The sequence below is a fragment of the Lissotriton vulgaris genome, chromosome 3_1, assembly GCF_964263255.1.
Source record: "Lissotriton vulgaris chromosome 3_1, aLisVul1.2, whole genome shotgun sequence".
Taxonomy (NCBI): Eukaryota; Metazoa; Chordata; class Amphibia; order Caudata; family Salamandridae; genus Lissotriton; species Lissotriton vulgaris.
The window spans coordinates 216,248,534-216,275,154 of NC_141689.1; the positions used below are offsets into that span (position 1 = coordinate 216,248,534).

The 26,621-nt window shown below is 46.1% G+C and overlaps 1 protein-coding gene across 2 annotated transcripts in view; it reads left to right on the top strand.

Moving 5' to 3' along the window:
• The window catches only part of PIK3C3 (phosphatidylinositol 3-kinase catalytic subunit type 3), a 682,135-nt gene that overhangs the window by 263,924 nt on the left and 391,590 nt on the right, over positions 1–26,621 (top strand). For both annotated transcript variants that reach the window (XM_086960327.1, XM_086960326.1), the window contains one exon: positions 21,957–22,142. In XM_086960327.1, coding sequence (XP_086816453.1) covers positions 21,957–22,142 — 186 coding nt within the window. The remainder of the gene's footprint in view (positions 1–21,956; positions 22,143–26,621) is intronic.

The window sequence follows — 26,621 nt, forward strand, 5'->3', positions numbered from 1 at the left end:
GTGGACCTAGGAACTCCCAGGAGCCCCCACAGGGTGCTCCATGTGAACAGATTGAAGGCATATGTCAGCAGGGCAGACATGGGCTTGCTCATGGCTACAGATGAGGGACAGGAGGAAGAGAGTGACCCTCTCCCAGACCTGCTCACTCAGAACCCTGAGGATGGCTCAGTTGATGGTGTGGCCTTAGGTGGCAGCCTCACTGAACATCAGCAACATGACTGCAGACAAGTTCTACAGGCATACAGGCATATGTTCTCCTTGACACCCAGTCAGACTAACTGGTGTACACATGTGGTGGACACTGGTGACAGTCTTCCTGTAAAGAGCAAGATTTACAGGCAACCTGACCACGTCAGGGACTGTATAAAGACTGAGGTGCAAAAGATGCTGGAATTAGGTGTCATTGAGCCTTCAGAGAGCCCCTGGGCTAGCCCAGTGGTTCTGGTCCCCAAACCTCACACCAAAGATGGCAAGAGAGAGATGAGGTTCTGTGTGGATTACAGAGGACTCAATGCTGTCACCAGGACAGATGCACACCCTATTCCAAGGGCAGATGAGCTCATTGACAAGTTGGCTTCTGCCAAATATTTGAGCACATTTGACTTGACAGCTGGCTACTGGCAAATCAGGTTAGCTGAGGAGTCTAAAGCCAAAACAGCATTTTCTACCCCTAGTGGGCATTATCAGTTTGTGGTGATGCCCTTTGGTTTGAAAAATGCACCTGCCACCTTCCAAAGGTTGGTGAACCAAGTCCTCACTGGGTTGGATGACTTTTGTGCAGCTTATCTGGACGATATTGCTGTCTTTAGCTCCACCTGGGAGGATCACCTGATCCACCTGAAGGAAGTGCTTGAGGCTCTGCAGAAGGCAGGCCTCACTATCAAGGCAACAAAGTGCCAGATAGGGCAGAGCAAGGTTGTATACCTGGGCCACCTTGTAGGTGGAGGCCAAGTTCAACCACTGGAGAGTAAGATCCAGACCATCAAGGACTGGTCCCCTCCAACTACCCAGACTCAGGTCAGAGCTTTCTTGGGCCTGACTGGGTACTACAGGAAGTTTGTTAAGAACTATGGGTCCATTGTGACTCCTCTTAATGATCTGACATCCAAGAAGATGCCCAAAAAGGTTCAGTGGACAGAAATCTGTCAAAAGGCATTTGATGACCTGAAGAAGGCCATGTGCTCTGCACCTATCCTGAAGAGTCCTGACTACTCAAGAGAGTTCATTGTCCAAACAGATGCTTCTGAGTTGGGAGTGGGAGCAGTGCTTTCACAGCTTAATGTAGATGGCCAGGACCAGCCCATTGCTTTCATTAGCAGAAGGCTGACCCCCAGAGAGAAACGTTGGTCAGCTATAGAGAGGGAGGCCTTTGCTGTGGTGTGGGCCCTGAAGAAGTTGAGACCATACTTATTTGGCACTCACTTCAAGATTCAGACCGACCATAAGCCCCTCCTATGGCTTAATCAGATGAAGGGTGAAAACCCCAAACTACTCAGGTGGTCCATTTCCCTACAGGGGATGGACTTTACAGTGGAGCACCGCCCAGGGACTGACCATGGCAACGCAGATGGTCTCTCCAGGTACTTCCACTTAGAACATGAAGACACAACTGGTCAAGGTTAGTCTAATGTCCCTGCGTTTGGGGGGGGGTTATGTAGGAGAGTAGGGTCTGCTATCCTATGGTCACCCCAAATTTTTGCTTTTTGCTTCACTGGTTTCTGACTTAAATGTGGCTGTGGGCCTGCTAATCAGACCCACAGCCTGCTGTTCTCTCTCTAAATTACTGCCAATGCACTCTAGGTGCATTACGAATTGGAACTGGTTCACCTTATGAGCCCCTGTATAAGTGCACCCTAGGTGCCCAGGGCATAGGTGTATCCAAGGCCTACCAGGGGCTGCAGCATGTATTATGCCACCCCTGGCCTGGCCTCCATATTTGACACAACTGGCTGATCACTCAGCTGGGGTAAGTCGGTGTAACCACCTCTTACTTAGGTACAGTATGTCTGTGCCTAACCCTAAACTGGACACATATGTTCCTATCAGCCACTCCTATGGAAGGCCTCATCAATCCTGGAGGCAGAGTGCTTGGAAATATGTGAGATGGTGCTCTAGCATGAGCTGAGCCTGTCTGCAGCTGTCGGGAACCACTCCCTAAGCTGTTCCGGGATATTGCCATACCATATACTCTTAAGTGCATTATAATCCTCGCGGTTAAATGCTATCTTTGGTTTGGCTTTATCAAAACATGTCGAGTAAGGTGTCATACGAATTGGAATACTATCCCCTCGCCAATTCTGGCGACGGGGATAGCATTCCACCCTTCTAGAGGGACACGACATGTGTGTAGCCTTAACCCCGGTTAAAGTTAAACAGAGCCTCAGCTTCACAAAATGGACGCTGCCACCACAGACACAAGTCTGGCCTCCTGCTGCTGACCGAAACTCGACAGATGGTGGCCTGGACAAAGGGTTTCCTGCCTTGGGAGGTGCGAGCACCACCCCAGACAGGATTTTGTGTATTGGGTAGGACAGGGCTGAATAGAATCAGACATGCCCGGGGCACACAAGGTGTCCCCGTGCATAGGCCAGCCCAAACCGGTTCTGGGGCCTTCCAGCCCCAGTCCTGGCGCGGAGCTGGACAAAGGAAAGGGGGTGTAACCGCCCCCCTTCCTGGTTCCTCCCAGAGGAGGGACCTAGTAGGTGATCCACCCCCTAGATTGGAATAAGAGGGGGAGCAGTGCCATTGCACAGCAGATCATCCCGAAATCAACTTAAAACTAAGAAGAAGACTGGACTTCGACATTCTGCTGCACAGAAGACTGAAGAAGAATCTCCCTTGTGGCCAAGGAGTGACCACCCTGTGAACACAGGCACCAACCAGCAACTCGACGTCTGCTTTGCCGCCGCCTCCCGCCGGAGCCCGAGCCCAGAGCCCGACAAGAACCAGATTCCCAGACCTCTCAGAGCCCGATCCACAGTCCCTGCAAAGAAGGGACCCGTGGAGGCACCGAGTGACGTGGGACCGGACCTCTTGGAAGACACTCGTAAAGCTGACTGCGCAGCTTCTGAGGCATCCTCGACGTTGTGCTTTGGGGACTGAGAACCCCCACCACCGAGCAGCCCTTGTACCGAAGATCAGCCCCCCAGCATCTCCACGATCTGCGTGGGGCCCTTTTGCACTGTGCCACTCGACGCGCCATCCCGGCCACTAGCCACGCGGCCAGCGGCCATCTTGGCGACGAACCCGAAGATTTAAACAGCAGGTCTGGTTGCTCCAGACCTACCCAAGCTCCTGTGAAAAGGAGCACCCGCTCTGACCTTGCTGGTCCGAGTGAACAGCATCTTTCAACTTCTGCGTGGCTTGCATTTGCCAAGGCCTGTTTGCTCCGATCAGGTCGCCGACACCGCCAACAGCGAGAAGCCTACGTGGGACAGCTCGTGACCGACTCCTGGACGTCCTCGACCCCGGGTATCCACGTGGCTGCAGAAAGAAGCTACCCGACAACGCCTGTTTGCACCCGACATCGCCTGGTTCCAATCTGGTTCCACGGTAGTCACTGGCTAGTGACTTTGAACACTGTCCCCTCTGCTTTCAGGTCTTCAACTCTTCAGATCCACCCTTGGATCCACCGGAACTCTTCTCATCGAGCCGCCTGCAGCATCTTCAGCTCCAAGCACCAACGACCAGCGTGACGAAACCCGACACATCTTCGACCCTGTGCACCCGCTTCCTGTGGGTGAGGTAACTCAGCTCCGCCGGTGCTCCTGCACTGGTACACATCCCAAGGGCCTGTGTTTTAAGTTTCAGCTCCGTAGGTCACTCGGAAGGTTCCTAACTTTCTAACTTTGTGCTTTTTACGCACCATAGACTTTGTATTGTAAAGTGCGTGCACTTTGAACACTGCATCAGAGTCCCGTGGGCCTTTCCCGACTTAGTTATTTCCAGTCTCGAATAGCTCCAGCGATTCCCAAGGCCCTAGGCCTCTTCACTTTCCTCCTGGTATCTCGTATACCACTTATTTAGTATATGGTTTAGGTGGCCCCTAGGGCTCATCCATATTGTGCAACTTTTGTGTATTTTAAAACTGTCTTGTGATTTAACGCTTGTGCTTCTGTGCTCATAAAGAGTCCAGGGGATTTTATAGTTAATAAATCAATATATATTTTCAATATATATCTGTGTGGTGTCCCTTTCATTTGGTATTCAAGGGGGTTGTGTATGGTATAACAGCTGGCTTCACATGCCTTTCAGAGTTTAGCCTAAGACTGCTTTGTCCACGTTACCACTAGGATAACTGGTCTACAAGGTTGAATTACAACCATCATCATAAGGGTTGCTTGGCATGGTACAAAGTGATCACTAGAATTAGTGAGCATTATATACCAGGCCAACTTCTCACAGTTGTCTTCCTCGAAGTTTACGTAAATGCTCTAGATTTTGTGGTGTAGGAAGGGGCTGAGTTTGTCACAGAGGTCTTGTGAGGGAGGGATTCCAGTCGACTCGCTGGTGGGTTGGGCGAACTCCTCCATGATGTTGAAGAGTTCTTTGCTGTTGTGTGCGTGTGTGGAGAATCTTACTTAAATCGCTTTTTTCCTCCAGGCCTTTTCGAGGTGGTGGCAAATGTGTCTGGACTCTCGAAGTTCTGTGGTAAACCATCTGGCTTTCCTGACGTGTGTTGTTTTTTTTGAGGGGGCTATGGCGCTGTCGGAGATCCACCTGTGCATGGTTCGGGCTGCGGTGTTGAGGTAGTCGTTTTCTGCGATGGTTGGGGTGGAGTTGCTGAGTTAGGAGGTGATCTGGTCGTCAGTGATCTGGTCCAGTTTCTTCGTGGGAGCAGGTGCTGGTGTCTGTGGATGGTGATGGTGGGTTTTCTGAAGGTGAAGTGGACGCATCAGTGGTCGGTCCATGGGAGTTCAGTGGCTGAAGGTGATTGAGTTTCCTGTTGTGAAGAGGGGGTCGAGGGTATGTCGTGCTGAGTCCGTGGGTTCGGTCACTTTTTGGCAGATGTTGTGGAGGCTGTCCAGGAGTGACATGGTGTTGGGGTCCAGTTGGTTGTCGAGGTGGAAGTTGAGGTCTCCCAACAGGGTGTAGTTGGTGGATGCGATGGCATGTGGAGAGATGATGTCCGTGATGGAGTTGGTGAACGGTCTGCAGGGTCGAGGGGTTTGGTACATGAGGGTTCCTTGGAGGGTGATGGTAGGGCTGGTCAGCATCTTGAAGTGTAGGTGTTCCATCATATCTGTGGGGTCGTAGTGGAGTGTGCTCAGGCGGAGGGTGGATTTGTGGACAATAGCGATTCCTCCTCCCGGGCAGGTGTGTCGGTCCTTCCTGGAGATCTTGTATGCTTGGGGAATGGCGATGGCGATGTCCGGTCCCAAGGTGGTGTTGGTCTAGGTTTTGATGAGGAACGCTACGTCCGGGGTGGTGCTGTTGAGGAGGTCCCAGATTTTGGTGGCATGTTTGTGGAAGGATTGGACGTTGAGGAGGATGCATCGCATGGTCTTTGGTTTGGGTGTGTTCTTGCAGTTGGGTTGTGCTGGGTCCGTGTTCCTGGCGGTGCTGTAGGTTTGTCGGCAGCGGTGACAGCTGAAGGGTCCATAGGTGTCGGCTGGTGAAGCTAGCTTGCAGTTGTTGTTGCGGACAGGGTTGAGTTTGTGGAGTGCTGCTGGGTTGTAGCGCTGGCGGTGTGGAGGGCCCAGGGTTCCTGGCACTGGTGGCGGACGGGCGCAGACGGGCTTGACATTGGTGCGCCAGCGGCTCGCCCGATGCTCATCCGCCATTAGTTAGAGGTCGGGGAGGGCTGGACAGCTGGGAGGCGGGAGTGGGGGTCGAGCTAGATTGGACCGGTCGTGCTGGTCGTGCTCAGGGGGGGCAAAGGGGCAGCAGCGGCAGGGAAAAAAGTGCGGAAAAAGGAAAGGAAATTGAATGAGGGCTAAAGGAAATAAGAGAGGAATAAAATAATAATAATAATAATAAAGAGCTTATAGAGCGCTCAGTAACGCCATCACGGCGTGTTCCCGCGCTAAGCTACCAGTGAACCAGCCTAGAAACCCAGACTCTATGCAGTATATAGGTGAGTTTTGAGCAGAGCCCTGAACCGTAGTTCATTGCCCTCCAGTCGCAGCATAGGAGGTAATTTGTTCCAATTTTGAGCTGCTAGTAACGCGAAGGAACGTCCACCTATTCTCGCCTTCCTGATCCTGGGGACTGTCAGCAGACCGGTTCCCTCTGAACGAAGGGTCCTGGTAGGCTCATATCGGCTGACTAGCTCCTTCAGATATGTTGGTGACTTGTCCCAGACAATACGGTGGCAAAAAAGGAGGCACTTAAATAGCACCCGCTTCTTCACCGGCAGCCAATGAAGCGCATCTAGCGCCAATTTCGAGCTAGCTCTCCTAGGTCTTCTTAATACCAATCTGGCGGAGGAGTTCTGGATGACTTGTAGGCGACCTATGCTGCCCTCGGTTGCCCCAAGGAACAGAATGTTGCCATAATCTAACCGCGAGGTCACCAGTGCCTGCGTTAGTGTTCTTCTGGCCGATAAAGGGAGGAGGTCTAAGGTTTTGTTTAGGGTCTTTAGAACTCCAAAAAAGGCAGAAAAGTTCAAAGAGAATGCCGAACAGAGAAAAAAGAGGGAGAAAACAAGTGTAATAAAACAAAAAAACGAGTGAAAAATGGAGAGGGAAATGGAAAAGGAAAATTAAAGGAGGGCTAAAGGAAATAAGAGAGGAATGAGGCAAAAAGGCAGAAAAGTGCAAAGAAAGTGCAGAACAGAGAACATGAGGGAGAAAAATGAGTGGGAAAAAAAACGAGTTAAAAATGGAGAGGAAGGCGGCGGTCCACTGGACCACCAGGGATGAGGCGCAGGTGAACCTGTGGGTGGAGGAGGTCCTCGAACACCAACAACACTGGAGAGTGAAGGGGCAGACCTCACTTAATGGTGGAGCTGCGAGGGTGGTAGAGCAATTTCACAGATGAGTCCGTGAAAAGCACCCAAGTAGTGCGATTTTTGCTTAAGAAATCGTAACTTACCACCAACTCCCAAGTTGGTGGTAATTTGCGATTTCTTTTAAAAATTCACTTTTTCGCATTTTTTCAGTGCCATGTGGCGCACATACATGCATATTTCAGGGTTGCAACAGGGTGTCCTTTTGACATTCTTGCACCCTTGAAATTGCTTTCGCAATTTGCGAGTAACTAATGGGTACTCGCAAAGTGCGAATGTCTTCTAGGCCCATAGGAATGAATGGGAAAGTATTTCTTAATTGCGAATCATAATGTGCGATTCGCAATTAAGGAATATTAAGGAATTGCAATTAATATTGCGATTCCTACATACATTCCATTTTGCGAGTCCTTAATACCGATTCGCAAAAAAACGCTATTAAGGACACGCAAAACAGGTTTTTCATACTTGTGCCCTAATGCCTTTTATTTATGTGTTAATTAGCAAAACAGAACAATAAAAGGCATTGTCTTTGACAATGCCAATAGCTTAAACTCTCGCAAATGCGAGACCTATTGCATTGCGAGTGCTTGTTTATAATTCCATTTATCACTCAGGAGAACTCCTGTCTTATTTTTTTATGTTACCAATATCCTTATTCAGCATGTTGGGACCAAAAGTGATTCGCAACTATATATAACAAATTCTTATTTTCGAATGCTTGCATATGTTCTTTCCACTGTCTTTTGAGTGGTCTCTTTGTTAAGCGAACATACAATTTACAACAGTTGTAGAAGACCAATGCTTTTAAAACTCCGTAAAGTCAGCACAAGAGCAATCTGCTACGTGGATAGAGTTAGTCTAATAGGTAGTGTCTCTTCTCTCAGCTAATACACAGCCAAATGGAGAAGGGTAAGCAAAGCTGTCAAGCCAGGGATTTAATGAAAATGTGCTCTAGCAGGTAAGCTGAAGATTATATAGCTGAAAGGTTCACAATTTAGTGGGAGAACAGAGAAGAAATACTAAAATGTACATATGAGAGAACCCGGCTTCATGTTTTTGTTAGCGAAGGGTCACCAACTCTTTGCTTTATTTATTTTGGGAGTTTTATACATTTGCAGGGAATTTTGATTGCCATGGCAAGGCAGAATGAAAGGATGGCGGCCTTTGTGCCACGCTCCCGGTGTCTCTCTGAGTTGGTTTACAGATACAATTCAGATAGCTCCGTTCCAGCAAGAACCCAGTGTACAATCTGCCACCAGGAAATGCGCTCGGCTTAATTCTGCCCTGAATAGCCATCTTGCCGCTCCCACTGGCATTACGATCATGATTTTTTTGCTTGAGTGGGCACTACGATGGCCCCTGGAGGTGCCAACGATTGCCACCCCCAAAAACCAACCCCTGTGCTGTCTTGAGCCATTTTCATCCATATCGTTGCGAGGAATTTGCTGCGATTGTACGGGCATCTTTTCAAAGCTTGCTTCTATTTCCCCAACTGGACATATAGAAACCCAGATTTGTATTTTCTCATGTGATCTGTAAATTCCATTTTGCCTACTCTCCACACTGTTTGCTACCTCTTACATTTTGTTTCCTTTAGATACTTGCACGAGTGCCACCATTGCCTACGTAACGTTTGTTCTTGTGTTTGAGTGTCCTCCATACATTGCAGTATTATACCTCTATGTTTACTTTGTACGCTTTTGTAACCTGCACACGTCACTTTTTCCTCCTGTAATGCACCGTTTGCTACCTCTTGTCTTTTGTTGGCCCACGATTCTCTTTTGCCTCATGTAATGTAACGTTTGCTTTTGTAATTTGTTCACTTGTAAAGTTCTGTTCCTATTGTGAAGCGCTCGACACCTTCGGGGTAAAGCAGCGCTATAAAAAAACGCATAAATAAATAACAAATAAATAAATAAATAAATGAGCAGAGCAGGGGTTTAAAAGCGCATATGGGTGTGAGACATGGGCCCATCCATCTCCCTGAGCCAACAATATTTTAATAATGTTGTTGATAAGTTAATATTTTGCCGCTATGTCTACTTCCTAACACTCGTCAAGCGAGTCAGACAGAATGGGGCTTGCATTCATACGTCTGTCGGGGCTGCTTTAGCTCCCAGTGAGTCCTGTTCACTTTCTGTCTCACTGAAGACAAGGAGCCGCCCCAAGCACACCTTTCCTTACAACCTAATGAGGCTTGTCCTATTGATGCCGCCCTTTGTAACATATCTACAGAAAGATGCATGCGGCATTGCCTGAGATAAATGAACGCGCGTTGCTACTGACCCCTCCAAACCTGCCAATTAACAGCCCAGCTTGTGTTCGATTAGCTCCCGCTCAGTATGCATGTCTTCACGGACCCCCAAGACCTCCCGGGCTCCCGTAGGCTGCCTGTAATCTGAGCGGCGCTCGTTAACATCGCATCCCTAATTACTGCTCAGGAGGCCGAGAGCCTCTTTGATGTGCCGCACTCTGCTATTGGTCAATGCAACCTGCGTGTTGTCAAGCAAACAAGGAGCAGCGTTAGCTCACCTATGCTCAGACAGGGGCGTAGGAGACACTAAAATTCTGGGGGGGACAGGGACAACCTTGTGGATTTTCCATTGACCCTATACAAATCACCACCCGTTAAACAAATACATTCGCATCGTTTTGAAGTGAAATATTGAGAAAAGCAGGCATGTAGTCACAGTTTGCTTGTATGCTTTATTGTTGTTTACATTCACATAGTAATCAGACCAAATGTTAAAAAAAATATCTATGAATCTTGCATCTTCATGCACCAAGCAAAAAAGGATGCTGACTTTGGGTGAGGGCGTCATGGTTGCAAGTGCATTATTGCTTGAAAAGTACCTGCTGCTGCATTCCTGGTCTCCAGAAATTTTCAGGCAACAATAAAAATGTGAAGATAACTTCGGTGATTAATGATCTTTATTGAGAGAGATCAGAGGTCTGAGTACTGGAAGTTTTGACTCATGGTAAGGTAGCCACTGTGGGGTAATATGCCCGCTACAAAGATCGTGCACCACGCAGATCACAAAATGCATATAATGTAAATAGGTCAGTGACTTACTGCTTTTGTCTGAGAGATTCTTTTGCTATTTGCAGTTTATAAGTTAAAATCCTAACACTGAACAGTGAGCTATTACCCTTCATCAAAGAGCTGCATGAAAACTGCAAGGTATAGATTAGAACGTTATGATTTTTACCCAGTCTTTCATTATTCTAAAGTTTGAAAATGAGTTCATTAGGATGGAAATCAATTCTGATTATTAAAGAGAACCCCCAACCATGGTGTTATGTTTTAAATTCTGGGTTTGTGCTTCTCTAGTGTTGCAAAGCCATCTGTGCCCTAGGCACTCCCCAACTTTTTGCTGACTGGTACTGGGGGTACCTGACTCTGACTGACCCTGGTCCTCTGACTAACCAGGCCCAGGGCCAGTGCTATGTTGAAAGAGACACTTACAAATACAGTAAAAACACCTACATACACTACGGTGCACTATGGGTTAGGGTACCTCCATGATTGACATGACCTCTCCAATACAGCCCTTGTACATAATAGGGCATGGCTATTTAAACTACTTTTAAGTCCCTAGTATATATTAGGGCATAGTGGTTTAGAGGCCAGCACCCCTTCCTGCTCTTGCATGTGTGCATTGCTGCAGCCTGAGGTCAGTTTAAAGGAAGACCGGTGTTGGAGGACTGCTTTTAAAATGCAAATTGTGCTCAATCTTGACTTTTGGGTTTAGGGCACTTACAAATTGATAAACTACAATGTTGGGGCATATTAGGTATCCCCAGGGATTCCTGTAGGTGTCCTAGGGGTTAGAGGTCAGGTATCTACAAGGAGGGCCCTTATAAAAGGAGTGTTATATGCCCTGGGTTTAGTGAAATTGCACATTTCACTGCCTACATTGTAGTATAGTGCTTCCCAAAATTGGCTTTTGTGCTAGGAGCACTGTGAAGTGAGGATCTGCAATATTTTGATATCATCAGAACCTCTAAAGTCTTTCCTATGTATTCTAGGGTTGGGGGTCCTGTAGGTATAAGGAGGATCCTTACACAGGCCCTGGTATTGGAGAAATTGGCCAGTTAATTTTTCCATTGCAGATCCCCAGCCCATAGGTTAACATTGCAAGAGACATAAATTAATAACTGGAGAAAGGAAAGCCATACAACTAGGATTAAAGGACTCAGGAGAATGTTAATGATAAATCCAACAATGTGGTATTGTTGAATTTATTCTAAAATGTACAGACCAGAAGTTATAAGATTTTCTTGTCTGCAAGCCACAACTCAGCCCTCTAGTGCCCTGCCTTGCTTTGTCAGAGGTAAATGGATTGGACTGGCTGTTTGAAGAGGTGATAAATGACCCCTGAGTTAGGTGGCCTGTCTGAGAGTAGAGGTTGCTGGGCATAGGAACGCCAGAGCCAGGGGGAGTGGTAGTAAACCATGCTCTTCAAGAGAAGGAGACAAGCTGGAAAAATCACTTTCATTTACACCTCTCCCACAGCCGGATGGGTCGATTAAGGAGGAATTCCCAGATGTAAGGGGAGTGGACCTAGGTATATGAAGCCATCCTGTAGGCTGGTTGAGTTAGTTCTGCTCTCTCTGCTGGAAAATCAGCATGATGAATTTTGGAGAAATGATGCTCTCTTTGGTAAAATAATGCTCCACTTTAGAGGATGTGGTCATACCCTGGAGCATTGCTCTGCACCTCATTGGACAGGAGTGTCCTCCTTCTTGACCCAGAGAACTTGGAATAAGTATCTGAAAGGGACAAAGCCTTCCAGATGATGCTGCTTCAAACTTGGAAGAAGATGGGTCCCTGCTGAGGAGTTTGATTTGAACCAACCATGCTCTGGACTGAAGATTATGCCTGTTGCACAATCTGGAATTACAGTCCTATAGACTACCTTGCTTCTAAAGGACTAAAGAGTGGACTCCCTGCAAGCTGAAGGTTAACAGAGCTAACCTGGCCCACCAAGAATCCCCAGCCTGGAGAACTACTAGTGAATTTGAAAGGTGTTTGTCCAAGTGGATTGTGGTAACTGAAGTCCATTTCAAGGACCATCTTGGAGATTCCAGACCCGTGGAGTAAGTTTTGGACACTTTGAGACCCTTTGGAAAACTTCAGGAAGAAGTTCCAGAGGTTTGGAGAAGTTTGGAGCAACTTTGGTAAAAAGCTCTATTAGTGGACCGACTCACTCTGACCAGCCAAGCCGACAACCATCAACCATGAGTTGGCCTGCCGCCCAGGTTCTTCCGGCTGAAAAGCTCCAGGGGTCCGACTTCCAGAGTTTGATCGGGCATAGGTAGAAACCCAAGCTGGCGAACCCTCACCGAATCTGGCCTAGTGAAAAGCATTGAGGGACCCTGCAAGAAAAAGCTCTGCAAACATTTCTAATTCTGAACTTAGAAAAGGTGACCAGGCCAACCAGGAGAGCTAAGCCACCCACCATCAACTGTGTGCCAGCCTGCATCCCTAGCTCGTACCGCTGGAAAGCTCCGCAGGTTGGACTTCCATAGGTTTGACTGGGAGTTCGTTGCAAGGCAAGCTGGCGAACCCTCACTGAATCAGGGGTGGCTGAGAGCTTCGATGGACCCCGTGAAGAAAAGCTCCAGAAAAGTTTCAAAGTTAGAAGGTAAAAACTTTGACCGAGACCTACCGCAAGGAGTAGCCCCTGCAGGGCTTCATCGTGGTCGGCCTGAAACTTTGACTTTGAGCAGGTCCAGCATGACCAGATGTACCAAAAGGTCATATTCCAGTTTCCCTGCATTGGATTTTTTTCATTTTAAATAAAAATATATTTTTTGATTTTATAAATAGGTGTTGGATTTTTATTGTGTTGTGTCTTAATTATTTACTTAATTGGTGTTTTTAAATGCTTTAAATACTTGCTAACAGCCAAGCTAGCAAGGGTTGAGCATGAGAATAATTTTCAAAGACTGGTATGGAGCTATATATTGAGGTAGTGTCCTTATTACCTGGGACAGATATACATTTGCCCCTACTATTAACCCACTTTCCAACATCCAGACCAAGCACTCTTAAACAATACTGTCTACAAGTGAGGATGACATGTGACTCCTACACCCTGTAGTTTTATTTAACATTTCCTATACACAGATTTACACACCTATGATTGACTGCCTCTGTGTAGTGTGAATGATGTAAAGTGTTGATACCCTGCACTGGTATGAGTGGAGCTATATAACTAATTGAATGCTTCTGAGAGAATAGGTATGGAGACTTGGGCAACACTATTAAAGGGTGGTAGTGAGGGAATCTGTGTCGGAGCTGGGTTGTTGAATACCAAGGCTGTCTATCTGATTTCATCTCTTGCCTCCTTTATCCACCAACACACTCTCCCTCCACATTATCTCACTCTTCCAGGTTCTTTCTCATCTTTGCTTTCTCCTTATTCTCTGTTTATCATATTTCCCTTCCTCCTTCTGCCAACAACTCTTGATGCCTTTCTCTTGTTCAGTTTTACAGTCTGATGGTTTAAATAATGTACCGGTCTCTAACAAAGAATACAGTTCGCCTCACCTGCAGACACCAACTTAAAGTAAGCATCATTAGCTTGCAGCCCACAAAGTAAATGCCAGAGTGGCTGTTCCGGCCCTTTCTGCATTGTATATCCTTCCTGAAGAGCAGATACACACTTCTCTCTCCTTTCTGCAAGACACAAGGATCCTAGCCTTCTCCCTTCCCTATGGAAGGGAGAAGTGTGCGTGGCGATCGGTCTCTCCGAGTGCCAGGGAACCGCCCGCCATTGGAATATGGCGGGCAGTAATACAGTCATCAATGGTGGTGGGACTGTCAACGATGCGGTGATGTGGCAGTCCCACCACCATTATAATCACCCCCTGAGTTTAATGTGCATGCAAATCCAACATACCAACCCCTTGTAAGTTGCACTACTAGTGCTGAAAAAGTCCAATGGAGGTACCAATGACAAGGTGGACTGGCCTCAAGGGTCTTGTGACCTCAGAGACAGAGTCACAGTTGCTCTAGTGTGTGCTTCTTCGTATGCCTGCTCGCAAGACTGGAGATGAACTGCATGGATTGTGGCGGACAGGCCTTCAAGGTTAACCCAAACTTGCCACCGTTAGGGTCAACCTGCTGGTGCTAAGACACCAGGGCTTCTAAGGTCTATCGGGCCTTCTAAGGTGTAGCATCGGAATGAGCTCTGTCAGGAGTGTGGACTGGTGGACTGGTCATGAAGACTGAAAATGGTGCTCCAGTTCCAAATTTGACAGCTCTGGCCAGAGTGCCACATCCTGTCTCCCATTGAACACTATACTGCCCCACTGGGTTAAACTGGCACTGCCTTCAGCTACAACCCAATTGTGCTGAGACTCAATTCCAATTATGCATTGGACAAGAGTAAAATGCCTGAAAAAAAGTAACAACACCCTGTAATAAGCAAACACTGAATGCAAGGATGAGCAACGCATGTGAAATGTAAGCAGGAACAACAAGGTTACCTTAAACGTTTTAAACTCATTATTCAGAAATCAGTAAGTGATTTTGCCTGAAAAGTTCTGGACATGACTAAAGGACTAGGAAGGGCTGTTTCAATGTCCATTGCTTATATCATTATAAAATATAAGCAGTTTAGTTTAAAAAAAGACCAAATCCCTCAACACAGAGCTGTGGTACACATTTTATAGGCTAAAATAATTAAAACAGTTGAAAACGCTCATATTAAGAGCTTCTCCAGTCCACCCCTCAACCAGGTATTGCAGTCCCTTTATGAATGGTGCACTTCCCCACCCTGGGCAAACAATGTTGTTTTCAAAGAAAGAAGATAAAAAGAAAGTAGCGCTTCACTGGAAAACTCTGTAAAGCAGCGCTAAGGTGCATGGGTGTAAATAACAATCTGGCCTATCTGCTGACCACTCTGTATTGCTTTATTTGGTTATTTAATAATTTTTCTTATTTTGATACTTTGTTCTCTCTGTCCAGAGGTTGTACTTTGGAATAGAACCCTGTCAGAAAAGTAGGACATTTCCAGCTAAAGTGTTCTGCTCATTTTTGGATCCATTTTATAGGGGAGCAAATAAAGAAAATGAGAGGCAAGAGAGAGTATTTAACAGCTGTCTTTTGAAATCTGCACATAAAGATAAGCGAGACAGCGACAGAAAGAGATGGAGGAATAAGGAGAGAGGGGAGGGGGGGAGGGAAGCTACCAGAGGCTGAGCAGGAGAAGCGGACACTTTTTTTTGAGGCGGGGGGGGGGGCGGGGGGGGGGGGGGGGTTGAAGCCCTTTGAGGCTTTGAGGCCAATGGGTGTTGCGCGCCTGGTGCTTAGCATAGTGTGCCGCCCGGCTTGTATTTTGCAGTTTCTGTCATTACATCCAGATATATGATACAACAAGTAACATCAAGTCAGGACTATTGGCTTTGTCAATGGTTGTTAGTTGCAGAAGATAAATAATTAGCAACTATGGCTTGTATATATAATATTGAAAAAGCTTCCACTTAAAGCCCTGGTGACACCACAACAATGTTGCTCCTCCTGAGTTTCAAAAAGAGAAGGAGAATCTAGAGAGAATGACTCTTTTTAATGGATTTCCCTTCCCCCTACAACGCTCACCTGGCATGCCGTAACTTCTCCACTAGTGAGAAGTAAGCAGTGTGAGCATGAGCACATCGATGTGCCTGCTGTCACTGCAGTCCAGAAAAAAACAGAACGCCTGTGCCAGGGCACAAAACAGAGCCTAATAGAGACCCGATTTGAGGCCCTATTTGAAAAACTGCTGGTGCTCAGCACCAGTGAGACCTGGCGCACTTAAAGCCCTGAGCTTACTGAAAACCATAAAGTGCGTTTCCCATAACATGATAGCCACACCCTGGTAATTATCATACACAGCATGGAAACACTTCCCTTTGGTGACATTTTATATAGCGTGAACTAGACCCAAAGGTATCAGAGAGCATTACAAGAGCACCAGTTACGTTACAGACGGACACATTCATTTTTGTTAGACGCAGGGCGATTAAGTCATTTGCCCAGAATCACAAAATGTTGAGCGTCCCTGCCGAGACCAGAACCTGGTTCCCCAGCTCCAAGGTCGACCGCCTTAGCCATTAGGCCACATTTTCTCCCCTTAATGTTTGTGAATGCGCTGTCAAGCCAGACCTAAAAATCCATGTACCTTAGTGACTGCCTCCCCTCCTATCTGTGCTTCTGCAGAGAAAAGCACAATAAATGATCTACTTATCTTAGACACTTTAATAGCATTATAATTGTTTGTGTGTGCGCGCTTGCGTGTGCGTGTGACTTTTAAAGTTTAAGATCAGGCAGCTGGATAAATAAAATGATCACAGCAGTGTGGAGGGCAAGCAGTTGTTTGTGGAAGCACACAACGAAATGAAATGAAATGAAATGAATTAAATTAAATTTATAAAGCGCATGGCTGCCCGAAAGCGTCCCAGCGCTAACAGAAAATAGAACAAAAAGCAAAATGAGGATGAAACCAATAATTAGGGGTCCTTGGGAAAAAGAATAGTTTTAAGTGCCTTTCGAAACTTAAGATGACAGGGTTCTGCGCGGATCCAGTTGGGGAGAGAATTCCAATTTTTTGCAGCATTTAAGGAAAAACGGCGACCCCCTGTGCGTGCCTTCCTAACTCTGGGGACCCTTGCAAGATTACCACGGTCCGACCGGAGAGCCCAGGAAGATTTATAAGGGCATATCAGGCTCCTGAGAATCGGAGGTCCTTTGCCCTGCAGAGCCCTATGAGTGACGCATAACGCTTTAAAGATGACTCTTTCGCGTATTGGCAGCCAATGGAGTGCTCTCAGGGCCGGTCTGGCCGTAGATCTTCTTGACGTGCCTGCAAGCATCCTGGCTGCTGCATTCTGCACCAGTTGGAGAATGTTAAGGGTGGCTTCAGGTGCTGCCAGAAACAGGGCGTTACTATAATCAAGCCTCGATAGTATTAACCCCTGAATCAGAAGTGTCCTGGACTGGGGAGGCAGGAGAGGGAGAACTTTCCGCACTGATCGGAGCAGTCCGAAGCAGGTCCCTGCAACTTTCTGTGCATGAGTCTTAAAAGTCAGATCGGGCTCAAGCCACACCCCTAGGCTTTTAATTTTGTCTTTTGGTGTGGGCAGCTCACCTAGGCAAGAGGACCAGGCGGCTTTAGGGAAAGATGTAAGATGATGACCGAGGAGCATAATCTCTGTTTTCGCTCCATTGAGTTTAAGCCGCGAACTGGACATCCATGAGAATATCTCAACAAGGCAAGCGGAGAGATTATCCAAACATCCTTCTTGTTGGGTTAGCGAGACGACTAGTTGGGTGTCATCCGCATAGGTGACTGTTTTAATCCCAAAGGGGGCGACTACTTCCTCCAGTGGGGCCATATAAACGTTGAACAAAGTAGGGCTCAATGAAGAGCCCTGAGGGACACCACACTGGAGGGGGGTGGATTTAGACAGCAGACCACCTTCCCAGACTCTGAAAGAGCGGTTATTCAGAAAGGATGTAAGCCACTTAAGGGACATTCCTGCAACGCCCAGTTTGGCGAGACGGTGCGTTAGAATTTTATGATCCACCGTATCAAATGCAGCGCTTAGATCCAGGAGGATCATAACAGCGGATCCTCCTGAATCTAAGATGCACCTTGCCTCTTCTGCTACCACTAAAAGGGCTGTGTCCGTCCCTTGCCCCGGACGAAAGCCGGTTTGAGAATTATTCAGCAGCTGATTGTTTTCCAGGAATCCGGAAAGCTGCTGATTTACCATTTTTTCAGCGATCTTACTTAGACCGGGTAGCAGTGAAATCGGGCGGAAATTGGCCAGGTCCATGGGGTCAAGCCCCGTTTTTTTTAAAAGGGTTTTGACCCTTGCCTGTTTCCAGCTGGGTGGCACGACCCCACAGGAGAAGGAGGCATTTAGGAGCTCTGTTGCCACTGGGGCAATCGTGTCTGCAATCTTCTTAAGAACATACATAGGCGCAGGATCGGCCGGGGAGCCACTTTTCATGGAGGATAGGGCTTTACAAAAATCTTCCCTAGTAATACTGCTCAGAGAGTCAAGCCGGGGGCCAGAGACGGCTGCCAAATCTGAGTTATCATCCGGCGTAGGGAGATTCTGTGGAAGACTCTCAAGGATGTTTACTATCTTGGAGTCAAAAAAGTCCGCAAGTTGATTGCATCTTTCTTCTGAGCAATCTAGGGCGTTAATAGGGGAAGGCACCTTAAGTAGTTGTTTAACTATCTTAAAGGTTTCTCTCGCAGAGTTGGAGGCCGAGTTGATTTGATTCTCAAAAAAAGCCACCTGTGCTTTTTTCAGGGAGATTTTATATAATCTCAGAGCAGAGCGATATGCCTCTTTATTGTTCATTGCCCAATCTTTCCTCCATCTGCGTTCTAATTATTTGCAGGTTTTTCTGAGGTCTCTGAGCTCTGGATTATACCATGGAGACTTAAAAGTGCAACTTTTCTTTGTAACTGTTTTCAACGGTAATACCTGATCCTGGGAATTGTTCAACCAATTACAGAAACTAATATCTGCAGCCAATGGGTCTGGTTCGATTTTAGGGGCAGTTTGTTCAAGTGCTCGAGTCAGCTCTTCCAAAGATAGTTTGGGCCATGCCCTGTCAAGAGTACGAGGCAGCGCTGGCCGTTGTACCTCTGTACCTGTTTTCCAGGAAAATGGGACTAGGAAATGGTCGGACCATGGTACAGGAAGGGGGGGAGTAGAGAAGAGCTGATTACAATTTGAGAAAATAGGGTCTAAAAGATGACCCTTATTATGTGTTGCCTCTTTATTTACAAGCCTTAGCTTAAGTGATTTAAGATCTGAGCAGAGATCAGTTGAAACCTTGTCATTTGGATCATCAAAACGAAGATTCAAATCTCCTAGAATCAAAAAATTAGAAGAGAGAGCCGCGGCCATTAACGTAGTTTCTAGTAGGGATCCTATGAACTGTTTTATGCAGCCCGGCGGGCGATAGATAAGAAGACCTGAAAGAGATTTATTAGGTGTTATTTGAATAGTGAAACGAGCACTCTCTGAGTCTGATATTTCACAATCTTCAATTCTGCAGTTATATTTGTCTTTATAGACTATAGCAAGACCCCCTCCTTTCCCCTGTTGTCTATGTAAGCACTGTATGAGGAAACCATCCGGGAGGGTAGCAGCAATATCAAACTCAGAGGTAGAAGAGAGCCATGTTTCAGTGAGAAACAGCACATCGAGACCCCCCTCTTGGAGCATAAGGTTGATCTCGATGGCGTGCTTCGGAAGAGACCTGCAGTTCAAAAGCGCCATGAAGAGGTTGCTATAGGCCTGCCTACCGCTATCTCCAGCCAAGCTAGAAGTAGCACATCGCTTACATGTCCTAAAAAGAGGATCAAAATGTTTAAACTGGCAACAGAGTGAGTCCCCCTTGTCTCGGAGCTCCAAAAGGTATTCCCTCGAATAACCAGTCGGAAGTTGAGGATCCACCGGCATAGTATCTGGCCCTATGCCCGGTCTGGCCCGGACGGGCCCAGACGGGCTTGCCTCTGGCGCGCCTCTGGCGTGCCATCGGCGCGCCCGCTGCGCCCGCCCGCTGCGCGGACGGGAGAACACCTTCATTTTGTAGCGCTCGGGCCGCCACTCGCCCCACCACTAGTGCGCTAACCCGCCTCTCACCCTAAGATGGCGGCCAAAGTCGTCACCCCACGGGGAAGGTGTCTGATACCGATTAGAGCCCTCAATCGGCCCTCGGTTAGCCCAGCAAAATAAGTAAAGGGTGCCCAAGTATTAAAGTGACAGATGAAGGTACAATTAAAAATTTTATTTAAAAAACGCTAAATCACACTGAATTAAAATTCTCACTGCCACGCTGCTACTTGGCCTATGAGAGTAATGCAGGCAAGAAGAGAAGGACCTAACTCCCGGCTTTTCGCCTCAGGAGCTCTAAGTTCTAAACAGAGTGCTCTGAACTCAAATTTCTTTTGTAGCGCTCGGGCCGCCATTCGCCCGACCACTAGTGCGCTAACCCGCCTCTTACCCTAAGATGGCGGCCGAAGTCGTCACCCCCGGGGAAGGTGTCTGATACCGAGTAGAGCCCTCAATCGGCCCTCGGTTAGCCCAGCAAAAGAAGTAAAGGATGCCCAAGTATTAAAGTGACAGATGAAGGTACAATTTAAAATTTTATTTAAAAAACGCTAAATCACACTGAATTAAAATTCTCACTGCCACGCTGCTACTTGGCCTATGAAAGTAATGCAGGCAAGAAGAGAAGGACCTAACTCCCGGCTTTTCGCCTCAGGAGCTCTAAGTTCTAAACCACTTCTGCCCAATCAAAACAAGTACTCCTGGCTCCCAACATGAGGGTGGAGGCAAAGCCCCTCCCCTTGTGCAAGGCAGCCTGATGAGCTTCCTACAGCGCATTATCACCACCAAGGATTCTTGGTTGTTTGTATTTGTGTGGACATTAGGAAAAATACTAAACTATTCAAACAGTTGTCAGTGTATTTGTTTCCGCCATCCTTCCTTCAACAAAATGGCATCCTCGGTCAAAATTAAGTCCCCACTTTGGTTGGTATTGTGACTGTCAATCCTGTGTACCAGAACTGCTGTCTTAACTATAGTTTCTGTTCAAGATAAGATACTTTTACTGCAGCTAGGTATGTGTGTGCATATGTATGTTAATTACACTGTGGCGTTTGCCATGATTAGGTACAGTTCGGAGCTAGTTTACATAGGAAATAGATTTTTTGTTTTGCTGTTAACTTTGACGTCTTTGTCCGTTCATCCACCTCAGGTCCTTCATGCAAAGTTTCAGGGTGATCCTTCAATCAGGGCCCAAGAAAAAGAGAGTGAGGGGGGTTCTTAAACGCAGTTTCCACATGTAATTTCCACAGGGAGTTTTGATCAGCGCTACAGCCAAAACACCTGAGTGGAATTACACCAAATCTGGAAGAAAGCTTAATGCTTGCTCTTTGTGATTTAGTGTAAAACCATTCAGTAGTTTTTGAGAAATTAATGTTCAACATTTTAGATATCTTGACAGTTGGGTATGGGGGACTCCGACCGCATATTTAAACAAGAATTTGCAATGCAATAGGTCTTGCATTTGCTAGAGTTTAAGATATTGGGATTGTAAATGACAATGCCTTTTAATTCTCTGTTTTGATAAGTAACACATAGATAAAAGGCATTGTTATTTACAATGCCAATAGCTCAAACTCTTGTAAATGCAATACTATTACATTGCAAAGAAGCGGCTGCCATTGTCCCTGGTGGCTTGGAAAGTGAAAGCGCATATGGCGCGCTGAATGTTGAAGGAAAGCATGTCGTGCCTGCAGTAGGAGAAACTCATTAAATAAATTAGTGCTTACAGACTAAATAAGACATTCTGTGTAACAACAGAAGTAAAAGGGCCAGTCCTCATAGGAGGTTACAAATGAAGACAAGGTGGTTCTAAGGAGGGACTAACTAACCTATTAACCAATCATAAGCCAGCATTTACAGACGACAGTGGCACACCCAATGAAAAATATGGGCGGAGAGTGGGTGGGGCTTTAAGTCCATACTCTAATACAGCATGCCTTGCAGAGCAGCATCCGCTGCCCCGGCTTGACCTAAAAATATAGTGATCCGATTGTCTGATAGGACTAGCTCCTGTGAGTCTCATGGGAATGGTCAACTCGATTCCGGAAGGGCATAACACATCCCTTTGGGTGTACTGTTATTCATCTGACAAAGTTTTAAAGAGAGATCCTTGACAAAGCGGGTATCTTTATATCAGAGGATATTGATTTGGGGTCTTACATGAAACACATCATATTCCCCGGTTTCCATACACGATTTTTTATACACAATCAGATTAAATCATTACTCTTATTGAATGCACATTTCTGAATCTCATCAACGTGAATCAGAAAACACCCATTACAATGCTTTGGTCTTCAGAAACGTATTGCCAACACCCAGCATTGATATCTAGAGAGCCGACAACTAAGAGTTCCCTTCTCTGTCCCTTTTGCAGGCGTTGACCAAGTTCTTGAAGTGTGTCAACTGGGGATTGGCTCAGGAGGCAAAGCAGGCACTGGAGCTCCTGGGCAAGTGGAAGCCAATGGACGTGGAGGATTCTCTGGAGCTGCTGTCTTCTCAGTTCACCAACCCAACGGTGCGGCGGTACGCGGTTGCCAGGCTGCAGCAGGCGGACGACGAGGTACAGTGATACGCTTTCATGCTTCTTTGTATTATTGCAGTCCAAAGACCCTGCTGGGAAATGTTCCTCGCTCGAAAGAATATGACGATTGCCATAGCAATATCTGATGCTTTCTTTTCTGTTAAATGGAATGAGCTGGTACTTGTGAAGTGAATGGAACGAACATTCCTTTGTGGGCTGTGAACCACTGTGTGATGCTTTGACCCACTTGTGGGGGTCCAGGGGCTCACTTATGAAAAACAATTTACATTCTTTCCATGATGTTTGGATGAATGAATGCTCTAAGAATCCTGGATTTCAGTAGTTAGAAGCGATGCTGAGCATGCCTGTGTTCCTATTGGCTCAGGCGCCCCCACATCCTTTTAGAACTGCCTGCTCTATGCATTAGGTCTTTTCCGACAGCTTACTATTCTTGATGTCAGATGTGCAGTTTCTTCCTCTTGTGTACAGGGTTAGTCTGTCTGATTCACTCCAAACGAACACTTTGGAAAGGCAGTATACACTGTAGAGCTTTGGATTCTATGCAGTACATTTGGAGTAAAGCTGTTAGTTGCTAGATGAACATTTTTAGATTACAAAGTGGCTTACACCTCAGATGCATGAGGAGTAATGGTAGAAATAAAATCTTATCTTCATGTGTTACAGTATTTGTGGCCTTCCTTGACCACAAGGTTTGAATATGTGCCAAATGTTTGCAGTTGCCACAACTCTGTAAATAATTCCCACTTATATTCATTTTATGTAACAGAGATGTCCTAAAAATCCGGCCTGGATGTGGCCCCGTGGTATTAGAGATAATTCTAGTCACTGCTAGGACTGCGACTTCCCTTCTCCTCCTGTGCACTCTACCATTCCTGTTGCTACACCTGTGAGGTCGAGGAATAGAGCGCTCCTCATGTGAGGCGCGTCACTGTGTGACTCAGGGGTTAGAGGCGGCAGACCCGGAAGCTGAGATCGGCCCTGGACCAGGGTTCAATTCCCCGCCCCGACGGGGGTTGGGCTCAATAATTCCACGGACTCGATAATTCTCACTCCGGTGCCTACTCGACTCACGGGTTCACACTCTGCGACTCTGGGCAATAGCTTGCTTAATCTCCACAACGGCCCCTCGCGGCGGGATGCCTGGCTTTCACCTTGTGGATACCCTGCTGGGGTATCTCACAGGGGAATACCAGGACTGGTTCCCTAAGCAAGCGCATAGATGCCTGCGATGTGGGCGATTTGCGATATATAAATACATGTACATTTACATTTACATTTACATTTCATCCATTGCGGCCTCTCGGAAAGCACTCACACTTAAAGAATCGTGCTGCTTGTTCTTGAGTCATGGGTCGGCTTCACTTCTGAGAATCAGGCAGAACGCTGCTCTCCAAGAACCAGCGACGTCAGCAGCTTCTGCTGACGAGTACTAGCAGCTAATGTCACAGGTTGTCTGACACATAATCATATTAAGCTCAACTTAACCAATGCATTTCCTACAAGGGTTAGTTTTGTAAGATAGCCCCGCCTCGAGCAATCCCATTCTTCAGTGCTGAAAGCCATGTTTAAACGGAGCTGAATTCAGCCTTATCCACACACACACAGTGAATTACAAGTTTGCACGTGCAGGATTCCTGAAGATTATAATATCACTATCCCTATCTTCACCTGTCCAAGGCAGACAGTCTAATGGCCCACCCTTCTTCTGTTACATGTTAATGTTTAACAGTAATTCCATAGATATTAACTTCAGTGGGTCTGTTGTGCACATCTGTGCTGTTGGCAACCAGGCATGGGTGGTTGCTCTTCCAACTTCATCTGCTAAGAGTTGGTCCTCTCCGCAGACCTGGCTTTCTTTCAAGGGGATGCGCACTAGGAGAGGCAGGCTCTTGTCACACTTTAAGTTTTGCGGCTGATCTTTTAAACTCTGCTGTAGTTCTTACAGGATAGAGCCTGCTCTGTAACTCTAAATAAGATCAGATTGGTTAAAGAGTTGGGTCCTTAGCTTAGGGTCAGCTCCACATGGGGGTTTCTCATGCTTATTGCTACCATGGCTACTGTCTTACATGAGCACAGCCGGATATTACAACCTCGGACCATGGCCCTTCTTCCACCCACAAGTTAGCCAGCATCCTGGGCTGAATGCTTTCAGGGAGCTCCATTATCTTTTGCTTGGAAGGACAAAGTCAAGCAGGCTATTTACTCCCTGAAGCACAGGAAAAGTGAAGGTATGTCAGAGCTCCAGCCCTACAACAAAGCTCATGGGTAGGGTTCTGTGCCCCTCTTTTTAGTGCATAATACACCGAGCCATTATGAGTATTTTTCTGTATAACATTGGTGTTGGATCTTACGGAATATCTACTTGCCCAAGGGACTATCTGCTTCAGAAAACTAGTTGTCCTGTAAAAACACACTTGTAAAATTTGACTTCACACAACAAAGTCACAGGTTATGGCAGCATTTGCTTGTCAGAGCGGTGATTATAGCCTTTCTGGTTATGCCGGGGATCATAGTGGACCAGTGTTTGATTGCAGTATGGCTCTGATAAGACAGCTTTCTGATTTTAAGGGCCTCTGAACATAGCAGGCTCTATTTATCTCAAATCTTTGAGTATTCAAAGACTGTACACATGCAGAGGCTGCTTATGAATTGGACTTTATTTAGACTAACATTCTAACCATGGTTGATCTCTCCGAACCATCACACACAAGGACATCTGGGCTAAAGTTTAGAGGCTTTTACTGGAAGCCAAACGAGTACTGAATACGTTCAGAAGAAATGGTACCAAAATCACACTTACCACGGCAATAGAAAAAAACAATAACATAAATATTAGAAGGAAAGGTAAAAATTATTTTTTATTCCTTTTACCTCCAAAGTGTCTTCTACTTAAGATTAGCAGCTAGAAAGTCTGCCATTGTGAAATGCTATACAGTGTTTTCGTTCTTTATGCCAAGAGCAAGCTCTGTGGAAAGCCATGATATGAAAGATGTACTTGGAGTGGTAATACCCCTTTGAGTGAAAGAATGCCTTCTCTGGCTGATTACGAGTAAGGAGTCCTATTTTCATCCCTTTTACGCAAGGATACTGAGAAGATGTACTTGTCATTCTGATGCTGTGCCCAAATAAAACACTATAACAGTATCTATCTATCTATCTATCTATCTATCTATCTATCTATCTATCTATCTATCTATCTATCTATCTATCTATCTATCTATCTATCTATCTATCTATCTATCTATCTATCTGTCCATCCGTCCATCCGTCCATTTTAAAAAGCCAAAGGTTCATGTGAAGTTACAGCTCACATTAGTTATAACATCTCAACGTATATTTTAAAAAAACATTAAAAATTCACGTGAAAAACGATTGTTAAAGTATAGTGATGGTTTCGAATTAAAGTTGAAAAACCGCTGAAATTTTACATATGAAATTTGTGAGAAGCACAATCCATAACTAACCCAACAGCCATGCACACCATATGCAGTGTTCATGGCCCCACCCTCCATAAAATAGATGCAATTGAAAATGTTGGAAATCATCTAACAATGATGTTACATATCACATTATCTTTGCCACTTTAATAGAGATAGCTATGAATGAACTGGTTTGATTAGGTGTTATATATTGGTATTGTGAGGTCATAAGGATTGCATTTAGTTTGTGAGTACTGAATACTTCGTTTTTTCATTTTTTATGACTGGATTCATGAAAACTGCCAGGTCTCTGGGTCCAGGATTCATAAAACTTGTGATCAAAATAATTTTTTAATAAATATTTTATTGTGGGATGGGTCTCTGGGGCAGACACACATCGTACCTTGGGTTCAAGGAAGGTTCACATTGGCCCTTGTGACCTCCCCACTTCACTAACCATCTTCCCCCTCCCCCCCACATAGTGCTTAGTGCACCATATTGAGAATGGTGCCAGATATTTGTGCTGGCCAGCCAATCAATACACAGTGGATCAGCCAATTCACTGCTGGATTTGAAATCTGCAATGGAGGACAGGAAAAAAACCTCCCCAGTACAATGGGGTGATTTTAATATTTGATTTGAACTTGCAAATCCTCCATGGGTTCGTGAATCCACGGAGGATCCAGAATTTAACAGTCCAGAGAACTCTGAAATGTAATCTCCTCATGCCCGACTGGGTACTTTTGAAAATATTAATTTCTTGAAACTACTAAATGGATTTACACTAAAGTTAAAAAAAAAAACACTTTTGGAGTAAAGTTCTACCGTCATGCGGAATTTTGTTTAATTCCGTCTAGCTGTTATTTCGGTGTCGAGGTTGCAAAGGATCCTCTGGGAATTAAATTGGGTAATAGCAGTTTGGCACCGCTGACTCTCCCTTTTCTTGGCCCTGTGTATTAGATTGCAATTTTAAAAAAAAATGCAGAGTGTAACACAACCACCCATTTTCTTAACAAGTCCAGGTGAACCAGCGATAAAGTGGCAAAAGTGAAAAAAGATCTTTGTAAACTATGCAAGA